The sequence below is a fragment of the Bombina bombina genome, chromosome 6 (genome assembly GCF_027579735.1).
Source record: "Bombina bombina isolate aBomBom1 chromosome 6, aBomBom1.pri, whole genome shotgun sequence".
Classification (NCBI taxonomy): Eukaryota; Metazoa; Chordata; class Amphibia; order Anura; family Bombinatoridae; genus Bombina; species Bombina bombina.
This window is the reverse complement of record NC_069504.1, coordinates 948,598,997-948,610,696: the sequence shown is the minus strand read 5'-3', so window position 1 is coordinate 948,610,696 and position 11,700 is coordinate 948,598,997. Positions and strand designations below refer to the sequence as shown.

Sequence of the window (11,700 nt, the reverse complement as noted above, 5' to 3'; positions counted from 1 at the left end):
TACATAGCTATTACGGACCCTCTCTTTACGGACACTCGCGAGAACGGACAAACCCGCCCCTGCGCACATGAAACAGTTAGTCTCTATGGTTCAGGAAGAGGTTGCCGCGCGCCAGGAAGATGTTGCTGCGCACCAGGAAGAGGTGGGGTTTCCGCTCACTGTGTAGAAGCTGCGCACTTGGCAAGTGAAGTTAAAAAGTGAATCGTGTATAGAAGATTCCTGCACCCAAATTGCTATTTTATTCCTGCCATAATACTGTACTGCACTGAAACCACTACTGTACATAGAACTTTGGGGAACATATACTGTATACAGTACACGTACAGTACTGATTGTAACACGCTTGGCACACACTGCGTATAGAAGATTCCTGCACCCAAATTGCTATTTTATTCCTGCCATAATACTGCACTGTACCACTGCTTGTACAGTACATAGAACTTTGGGGAACATATACTGTATACAGTACACGTACAGTACTGATTGTAACACGCTTGGCACCTAGAGCTGATAATGGCAGATAAAAAGAAATGCCGTAAATCTATTACCTTGGATATGAAGCTTAAAATTATTAGATTGTATGATGAAGGTGTAATTCAAGCTGAAATAGGCCGAAAGCTAGGCTTCACTAGGACCACAATTAACACAGTCATGAAGAACAGAGAAAAAATTGTTGCAGAAGTTAAAAGTGCTACACCTGTTAACACCACAACAATTCGAAAAAGGGATAGCATTGTTGCAGACATGGAGAGACTCCTAATACTTTGGATAGAAAATCAGACAACACGCCATGTTCCTGTAAACCAGGCAATTATACAAAGTAAAGCCTTAAGCTTATTCAATGACCTGAAGGCTAAGAAAGGTGAAGCAGCAAAGGATGCTGAATTTGTTGCAAGCCGTGGATGGTTTGATAGGTTTAAGAAGAGGTCTAATCTACATAACATCAAAGTACAAGGAGAGGCAGCTGCTGCAAATACTGAGGCTGCAGAAAGCTATCCAAGTGAATTTGCAAAAATTATTGAAGATGGAGGCTACTCCATGGATCAAATTTTTTATGTGGATGAGACTGGTCTATTCTGGAAGAAGATGCCTGCAAGAACCTTCATTGCAAGACAGGAAAAATCAATGCCAGGCTACAAGCCAGCTAAAGATAGAATAACCCTTCTGTTAGGTGGCAATGCTTCTGGTACCTTAAAGCTAAAGCCTTTGTTTATTTACCGTTTTCAAAATCCAAGAGCTTTGAAGAACTACGTTAAAACTAGACTTCCAGTGCATTGGAGGGCAAATAAAAAAGCATGGGTAACTGCAGCCCTTTTTGAGGATTGGTTTGACACCTGCTTTGTTCCAGAGGTGAAAGCTTATTGCAAAGACAATAATATCCCTTTCAAGATTTTGCTGCTTGTTGATAATGCTCCTGGACACCCTCGAACACTAGAAGAGCTCAACCCTAACATTAGAGTGGAATTCCTACCACCAAATACCACTTCATTACTGCAGCCCATGGATCAATGTGTCATAGCTGCCTTCAAGTTAAACTACTTAAAAAGAACATTCAGTAAGTGTATTGCAGCAATAGACAAAGAAGAAGGTGCAGGGCAAGAAGTCCTATCGAAATTCTGGAAAAGCTACAACATCTTGGATTGCATTAAAACTGTAAGAGATGCTTGGAATGACATAAAGGATACCACAATGAAAAGGGCCTGGAAAAAATTATGCCCACAGTTAGCTGATGATTCTGAAGGCGTTGATGATTCTGTAGCTAATGTTACTGAAAATATTGTAGAGATGGCAAGGCAGTTAGAGCTGGAAGTAGAGCCAGAAGATGTTGCTGAACTGCTTGCATCCCATACTGAGCCCCTCAGCAATGAAGATCTTCTAGAACTTGAAGAGGAGAGAGAAGAAGAAGAAGATGTGCAAAATGGGGTTGAGAACATTGAACAGCCTGAAGGCTTAACTTCAAAAATTCTCTTTCAAGCTTTCCGTCATCTTGATAGCGCCATGGCTCTTTTTGAAAAGCATGATAGGGACTTTGAAAGAAGCTTCACAGTCAATGGTAACATTTCAGGGGCTTATTCCTGTTACAAAGAAATCTACAGAGAAAAGAAGAAAGCTACACTTCAAACCTCCATAGAGACTTACTTTTCTAAAAGTCCATCAGCACGCAGATCATCATCATCGACAGACAGTCATTTGGATACCAGATCATCAACTGGCAGTCCATTTCCAGCTCTGGCATCACCACCCAGTCCTGCTCCTTCTCTTATTGCTACTTGTAGTACACCCAATTCGCCAGCATGAAAGCGTCTCGCCTTTGAAGAGTTGACTTGTGAAACAGAAGATACCAGTATGACTTCATCCTTACTAGAATAAATGCTCATAGCTGATCCTAAGCTTAGAAAATGTTGTGTTTACAGTATTTTGCAATACAGTACAGTAAATATGTTCTCTTGTCCTAAGCTGATCCTAAGCTTAGAAAATGTTGTGTTTATTTTGAAATACTGTACAGTACAGTAAATATGTTCTCTTACCCTAAGCTGATCCTAAGCTTAGAAAATGTTGTGTTTATTTTGCAAAACTGTACAGTACAGTAATTATGTTCTCTTGTCCTAAGCTGACCCTAAGCTTAGAAAATGTCTTTATTTTTCAATACAGTACAGTAAATACTGTATGTTCTGTTGCCCTAAGCTGATCCTAAGCTTAGAAATTTTTTTGTTTATTTTGCAATAAATATTTTCTTTTGGCCTAACCTTATAGTATTGTGTTTATTTTAGTTATAAATGTATTATTTATATCAGTTATGCCTATAAATGACTATTATAATGAAGTACAAGCATTGAGAAGTGAAAAAAAAGTATTGCTTCACTTTAAGTACATTTTCGTTTTACATACATGCTCTGGTCCCAGTGTGTACGTAAATGTGGGGTATGCCTGTATTTAATAGCTATTGTACCTGGTTAAAATAATTACAAAGTTACCTGTAAAATAAATATTAATCCTAAAATAGCTATAATATAATTATAATTTATAGTGTAGCTATATTAGGATTTATTTTACAGGTAAGTATTTAGCTTTAAATAGGAATAATTTATTTAATAAGAGATAATTAATTTCGTTAGATGTAAATTATATTTAACTTAGGGGGGTGTTAGTGTTAGGGTTAGACTTAGCTTAGCTTAGGGGTTAATACATTTATTAGAATAGCGGTGAGCTCCAGTCGGCAGATTAGGGGTTAATAATTGAAGTTAGGTGTCGGCGATGTTAGGGAGGGCAGATTAGGGGTTAATACTATTTATTATAGGGTTAGTGAGGCGGATTAGGGGTTAATAACTTTATTATAGTAGCGCTCAGGTCCGGTCAGCAGATTAGGGGTTAATAAGTGTAGGCAGGTGGAGGCGACGTTGTGGGGGGCAGATTAGGGGTTAATAAATATAATATAGGGGTCGGCGATGTTAGGGCAGCAGATTAGGGGTACATAGGGATAATGTAAGTAGCGGCGGTTTACGGAGCGGCAGATTAGGGGTTAATAATAATATGCAGGGGTCAGCGATAGCAGGGGCGGCAGATTAGGGGTTAATAAGTATAAGGTTAGGGGTGTTTAGACTCGGGGTACATGTTAGAGTGTTAGGTGCAGACGTAGGAAGTGTTTCCGCATAGCAAACAATGGGGCTGCGTTAGGAGCTGAACGCGGCTTTTTTGCAGGTGTTTTTTTTCAGCTCAAACAGCCCCATTGTTTCCTATTGGGGAATCGTGCATGAGCACGTTTTTGAGGCTGGCCGCGTCCATAAGCAACTCTGGTATCGAGAGTTGAAGCTGCATTAAATATGCTCTACGCTCCTTTTTTGGAGCCTAGCGCAGCCTTTATGTGGACTCTCAATACCAGAGTTATTTTTATGGTGCGGCCAGAAAAAAGCCGGCGTTAGCTACGCGGGTCCTTACCGACAAAACTCTAAATGTAGCTGTAAGAAAATCAGGAGAAGAGACACTAGTAAGGTTTGCTGGAAGTCTGGTAAATACTCTTAATTTCAGCTATCCATAATAAATGGTGACTTAGTCATTTACATGGGCCCCCCAAAGAGACCAAAGTGTGTTCATTTGGGGCTAAACTTGGTTAGGCTTGAGATATGTTTCATTTATGTTCCAGTGCTTAAGCCCAGGTATTCTCTTCTCTTCCTCCCCACCCTGCACCAGGCACTTTAATCCGATGATGATCTCTCAGTCTCACAAATTCTGTCTCATCTGATGTTATTAAGCTGCAAGTGTAGGCGTGTGTTTATTTTCCAACAGCCACAGACCCAGAAAAAAACAGGAAACCAGCAGTGCAGTACAGTGTAAAAGACAGCTTGGAACCATTCATATGTCTGCCTTGCTCAGCATTTGTACAGTGTAAATAATTATAGGTTAACACGTGGGAGAGATGTTTAGTGAACTCGGAAGAGAGGAAACAAGGAAGAAAGTAATGTGGCTCGAGTAAAAAACTTGTTATGTCGTCTACTTAGCTCTGTCGCTATGGTCGTTCAGGTATTCTCTGCTTTCAATGACCTGTCTTTAAGCCCAGTTCCTTGTTCGCACTAATATGCTTGAGTGCCGTTCCGAGCCTGTGTTAAGATGGCGCTGTTTTTGCGCCCTTCTCTCTTACGTTTTGTTCCCTTCCATGGTGAGGGCGGTATAGTTACCCTCCGCGATAGAATCCCAAAAGATTTGACTGCCCTGGCTGTAATAAAGGCAACCAGCTTGTAAGGGAAAGCCGCAGGAGCTTTGTTCTGGGTTTTCTGACGTTTTTTTGGTGCAGTATTTAGAGGAGCTCTTTTCCTTGCTGCCATCCAGTAGCTCTGCCTCCCGGAAGTCTCTGGTCATACTTATTTTTAATTGTGGTGGTGTTGATGGGAATGGAGAGAACAAGACTAGGGTCACTTGTGATGGGAGATTGGGAAAGTGCAGTTAGGGTTAATTGCTTATTTAGCCCTAACCCTTTACGCAAGAACTTCAGTCGCACTAACCTGACAAGCGCAAATTTAGTTTGTGCTTGTGCATTCGCGTTTACTTTCAATTTGTAATACGCACGCAAGTTCTCGATATTGCAATATCACACCCGTGCTAACGATTGCATACCACTTGTAATCTAGCCCATAGTTATTAACTTTATAGCCACAGCCATCTGCCTTTATTATTAAATGACTAGGTCTCTAAAACAACTGCTGTGAGATATTTTCTATTGCTACATTTTTTCACAATTGCTCCTTTATAACAGGATCTAGTTTAAAGTCAGCAACACGATATTGACAATGTGAATTTCCTATATTATTGTGTTAAATTAAGTAAATCAACCCTGAATGAGAAAAAAGTTGCATGTGTTCTTAAGAATGTGTGTGCGGTTACATTTGCATATAGATTGTGTATTATTAATTTATCAAATGTGAGACATAGATTATTTTCACACCAGTGAAGACACATTAATAAAAACACATACACAATTTCCCAGTTTTACTCATTCTTGCCTGTCTGACTTTTTAAAAAAGATGCAATATTCTCAGTATGACAGTAGAATTTACAGGAAAAGTGAAAATCAAATTAGATTTTCAAATAATAAACAGGTCTAATCTTAGCAAATGCGTTTAATTTACAGTTATAAGCTAGTGATACTTTGTGACGCATACTACAAAGTACATCTAATTTTCTAGACAGTTCAGGTATTCTCTAGCTTTTTTTAAAACTATTTTTATTGAAAAGAGACTTTAATCTTAAAGCAAAATGGAAAATATAGTGTTAATTACATTTTCTATGTATATGTTTGCTTCCATATTAGCTATAACTATATGCTGAACTTTAAGCTGTTTTCCATATTATAAAAACATAACACCACTAAAATTAATTATTTTTCCAGTTTTCTGTTTTTTTTTTTAATTATATCTAAATTTATATAATCTACAGATAGCAGGGTATTGTTTTTGGAACAAAAGACAGCCCATAATGATAGAATGCTATATAATTCTTCCACCTAGAAGCCAACCTTGAGGCATTTTGACATCAACACTGCTAGCAGTAAACTCTTAATGCTATAAATATACAACGAAAATAAAATAAGATAAAAATTTTCAGCTAGATTTAACAAGTCTAAGAAAAATAAAGATGTGACAACATCACTGAAGGTTTCGTTAGACATGTGGCTTTTAATGAGGCAGCTACTTTTTTTACATTGTGAAGGGAGAAAGGTGAAAATAATGGTACATCTGTATAAAAATATAATGCTCAGCTCACATGTCACTAAGTTTCTGAAACCTTTATGCTGGTATAAAATTCTGTAGATTAATTTCCAGCAAGTTAATAATGTTTAGATATGCATTCCCTTATAATTGTTTTGTTTTGTTTATTTAGAATAGTTAGGTTTTTATAGTTTGTAGATACTTTATATTTTTCTCCCCATTTAATTCCACCAGAATTTAAATTTAAATGTACAAAGACTTTCTAAAACAGTGACAATCCCTTTATCATAAGCTTTTAAAGTGCTATGGTGTAGAGCCAGCTCTGTAATGGTACACGGTACTGAGGTGGCATTTGACAGGGGTGGGACATAGGGAAAGTTTATCCCAATGAATAGTGTTTTTTAAAACAATGTCTCAGAGATGACATAATCAGCAGGCTATTTTTAATACTTCTGACTATGGTTGGGCTTAGATAGTAGCAGATCAGTTGGGGTGGGTCATTTAATTCTTGAATACAGGCTACATTTGTCTTGTGCTGACCCTAATTTAGTGACATTAAAAGGATAGTAAAAACCTTTGGATTTACATACAGAATGTTTAGTTATGTATAGAAAAAAACAAAAAATACAATATAGTTTCTTTTATTTTGCTCCATTTTCATATTATTTATATCTCAAAACTTTTCTAATTCTCAGAACTAGAAACAAACACCTCTGCACTATATGTATCTGTCTATACTAACCTATGGAATTTTTCTAGCCTTCTTTTCTGCAGAAGCAAGCCTGGATTAGGTTCTACAAAGATAGCAAGTGAGAGGTGGAGTTTGTCTGTTCCAAAAAAATTGCTGCTATCAATGTAAATTTGTTTAAAAAAATGTTTTTATTTGGCCGATAGGTATTTTTATAGCAAAAAAACTGAAATATCTTGTAATTGCAAGGTGTTTAAACCTTGGATGGACACAGGTCAACATAAATATTCTGGGAATACTGTTTGTACTTATAATTCAACAACCATAAACTCTTGAAAACCAATTTAAAACCTTTTACAAAGGTATCTTCCTATATGTAAGTTTTAGTGCATGTTCAAATAACTTGTTCATGAGCACAATAGTTTTATTTTTTGAAGAAATAAAATAATAATAAATATTGCTCATATCATATTTTAAACTGCTAAACATGTACATATTTGAACAACAATCAACAAAATGTTAATTAATGATTGCAATTAAGTTTTTGAAAAGTAAACAAAAAAATGTAATTCTAGTTGTAGTCCGACCCCCAGTGTTTTAAGAGCAGTGGAATTTTAAAACCTACGTTTTTATTCTGTCAGTTCAGAGCATGGAAAAAAGTAAAAAAAAAGTAAATTGGAAAGTTGTTTAAAATTGTATGCTGATTGAAGCTACAATCCAATAAAATAAGCTTGTAGGGAATGCAGACTTCATTTTTTAATCTGTATATTTACAAGAAGTCTTTCCTATCTAATTTCTTACTATTTACCCAGATGATTGAAAAAAATGATCACCAAACCTAACAGACATAACTATGAACCCAAAAACCACCAATACCAACTGCAATAAACTCCCCTACTCTGCTTAACTCATACACCACAAATATCCCACCGCATTATCCCCCTAACTTACTTAACCCCTAAACTGCCAATACTCTACTGCATTATTCCCCTAACCTAATTAACCTCTACACCTCCAACACCCCACCACATTATCCTCCCAACCTACTTAACTTGTAAACCGGCACAACCCCCACAATGCAATAACCTTCCTACTCTACTTAACCCGTAAACTGCCACAACCCAAACACAAACAACCCCTACACTACTTAACCCCCTAACAGCTAACCCACAAGACCCCTAACCTAACACCCATTAAGTGACAGAAAATAAAAAAATACTGAGATTACAAAAATAACAAACACATTACAAAAAATAAAGCACTACTAAAAATAAATAAATAAACAGTTATGCCTTTACTAAAACTAAAGTCCCCTTAAAAAGAGCCTACCCTAAAATAAAAAGCCCTGTACTAACAATAAAACCTACTCTATATATGGTCAAAAGAAGGGCATTTTGTAGGACATTGCCCTAAATTGATTAAGATCTTTTGCTGTAAAAAAAAATCCCTAATCTAAAACCAAAGTAACCCCCCAATAAAAAAGCCTATCTTAAAAAATGTACACTAACATTGCCCTGAGAATGGCATTTGGTAGGGCAATGCCCTAAAGCAATTAGGCTCCTACAATTTAAGAAATCCTATTCTAAAAAGAAAAACCTATGCTAAAAAAAAAATATTTCCTAAAAAAAAAATATTTCCTTGATAAGAGCATTTGGTTGGGCATTGTCCTAAAGCAGTTATAGCTCTTTTGCACAAAAAAATAAATAAATAAATAAATAAATAAATAAATTAATTAATTAATTAAAAAACATCCCTATCCTTAAGTTGCCTTGAGAAGGGCATTTGATAGGGTATTGCCCTAAAATGAGAAAGCTCTTTTGCATTAAAACATCCTATTCTAAAAAAATAATTAAAAAAATTAATATAAGAAATAAAAACCCCTATTGTAAATAACACCCACCAAAAAAAAGCCTAATGTTAAACACCCAAGATGGTACTCACCCAACTTGAATCATGTTCCTTAGTGGGCAGCTGCTTCTCCAAGATGGTGCTTATCTTATATCTTCATCTATGCAGCGGCCCTTTTTCCCTCTTCAGTCATGGCAGCGCTCCACTGGGGATGTCCTCTTCCAACCAACAGGTCTTTATCCATCTTCCATCTTCTGATCTTCTTTTCTTCTGATTTTCTCATGTTAAGATCTTCCGTTGCCAATATCCTCATGTTGTCACTGACATACATTGATGTTTGAATGTGAAGTACCCCCTTACATAGATAGGAGTATTGTAGTTTAGAATAGCATTACCCTTGTAGAAAATGTTTAAATTATATGGATTTTCCTGTATAATGCTTGTCTTTTTAATTATTGTATAGAATTTTAACTTTTTTTTGCATGTTCTTTTTATTATTTTAAACATATGTAATTTAAAATATATATATTTATGTTATCAAAGTCAGTAGCAGGAAATTATAAACTTTCTGCTACCGTCTTTTATAACATAATTATATTTTGTAAATCATATATAAAAAAAACAAAAATGACATGCAAAAAGAAAGATGTTTAAAATCTATACAATAATTAAATTAATATGCATTATACAAGAACATGAATATTATTTAAACATTGTATATTAATGTATCAACATAGTTATAATAGGAAGTTTTTTTCTTTCTTTCTTAATAAATCAGGTATAGCGAAGATATGACATAGAAACATGGATTTCTTTCCAATGGCATAGAGAGTCCACAAATCGATTCAATTACTAGTGGGAATTCAACTCCTAGCTACCAGGTGGAGGCAAAGAACAACCCAACAAAGCTTCAAGTATCCTCCCACTTCACACAATCCACAGTCATTATTTGCCTGTGTAGCATTGTTGGTGATGTGCGAAGATGGTGTCTGAAGGAAATCAAGTTATGCTGTGCCCATGTAATTCTCTTTAGTAAGAGTAATGGTGGCTTTTAGCAGTTGGAAGACGGTGAGGTTGTCTATGCTTATATTCCAACATTTTTGCTACCCTTATATAGAAAAACCAGGGTTGGTTACTCTGTTTTTTTCTTTATCTACCTGTTGCTGTACCTGCCCTACAGCGGATCCACAGGTAAGTGCTTTTACCTTCTACGTGAGAAGGATGCAGCACTTAGGAGGGAGTTCCTTGTTAAAAAAAAAGAGATTTAGAGAACAAGGTGGATTCTTATGGGACTGAATATTAGCGATGGGTGAAGGTTTCGCAACATTTGAAAAATGAAACAAATTTTAACACATTTGTTCATTCGAATCAAATTTTGAATGTTTACATAACATTCTAACATTCGATTTTCGAAATGTTTGGTTTCAAATTTTACGATTACATTAGAAAATATTAGTTTAGAAAAATTATAATTTATATTTGTAATAGTATTTCTAATGCTTTCTTTAAATGTAATATTCAAATTATGCAATATTCGAATTAGAAAAATTTGAATTTATATATTTGTAATAGTATTTCTTTAATGCTTTATTTAAATGTAATATTCGAATTATGCAATATTCTATATAGAAACATTCAAAATTATATATGTGTATGTATTATGTATCAATTTACTAGATTCCCTACCGCATGAACTATTGAACTTCTGAATAGTATTTGTTAAATAAAATGTTAAATTCAAAATTTTGAATGTGGAGATTTGATCTAATTATAAACATTGAAATCGAAAGTGACATTCGAAAGCTGTAAATAGCATTCGATTATAGAATTTTTGAGAATATTCGTTTGTATCAACATTCGGATTTGTAATTCGAATTTCGGTAATAACATTCGTTCTAGATTCGTAAATTTACACATTCACCCATTCCTACTGAATATCCGTTTTAAGATTTGGGGCTTTATTCGGGCAGCAGTTCAGGACACTGTTCTTTCATAAGAAGGCTCTTTGGGGCTATGGGAATTTGTTTGGAGAGTTTCCTTTATTTTTAATTTAGGGCAATATCTCTTTAAGGAGTTTGTTGGTGGTTCTTTTTACCTCATCTCACTTTTGAATTTGCGATCATGTGACACTCAGTTTACTTCCTGAATGCTGAGCGGTTTGTTTCTATTCGGCTGTTTGGAAGCCGGATTAAAAGGGGACGGAGCAGATTTTCTGGTGTTGGATCATTTTTTCTGCCTGGCGCTTCTTTCTGATCTTTGCAGCTCTCTAGGAACAGAATTGTTATATTTGCTGGTGTGGATTGGATTCCTGGTTACCAGTTGTGTGAGTCTCTCAAGCGTGGCTGGGGTGTAGAGGTGTCGGTTATAATAATTAATTGATTTTTATGTATACATTTTTAATTCTAATTATTTATATAGAAATTAGAGTATAAGGGAAACAAGAGGTCATTTAATTTGCTATGGATGCTGATCCTAATCTTTTTCTGTCCTTTGACAAGTGTCTTTATTGTGCAGATGCCCAGGTTATACCTCCCGTGCAAGTTTGTTCCCCTTGCCTTTAAAAGGTTTTATTATCTAAGGATAAGGATTCCCTATTTGAGCCTTCTTTTTTCTTAGGATAATGCTGTTCAGGGTTTGTCTCAGCCTTCTTCTAACATGTCCCAGTCTTTGACAGATTCACATGCAGTTCCCTGCAGTTCCTCTCAGTCAGTCTCTGGGAGTCTTTTTTTCCTAAAGATTTTGCTGCGCGGTTGACTGCTGCAGTTTGTGCAGTCCAAAGTGTTTTACCTAGTTCTGGTAAAAGAAAGAGGAAATCTGAGAACATTTCTATGGCTTCTGATTCCGCCAAGACTGATTTGGTTAGTCTTTCTGAGTTATCTAGAGAGGATCATTCCTCTGCAGCTTCTGAGGGCAAGATCTCTGATTCTGAATCTGCTGTTCTTAGTACAGTAGATTCTGAGGAGG

The 11,700-nt window shown here is 35.9% G+C and overlaps 1 protein-coding gene across 1 annotated transcript; it reads left to right on the top strand.

The window, feature by feature from the left end:
* The first annotated feature begins 513 nt into the window (after positions 1-513).
* LOC128664786 (tigger transposable element-derived protein 1-like) lies at positions 514-2,298 on the top strand. Its single transcript, XM_053719589.1, has 3 exons — positions 514-1,299; positions 1,390-1,835; positions 1,995-2,298. Exons 1-3 carry the CDS (start codon positions 514-516, stop codon positions 2,296-2,298), a joined length of 1,536 nt encoding a protein of 511 aa, XP_053575564.1.
* The last annotated feature ends 9,402 nt before the right edge of the window (positions 2,299-11,700 follow it).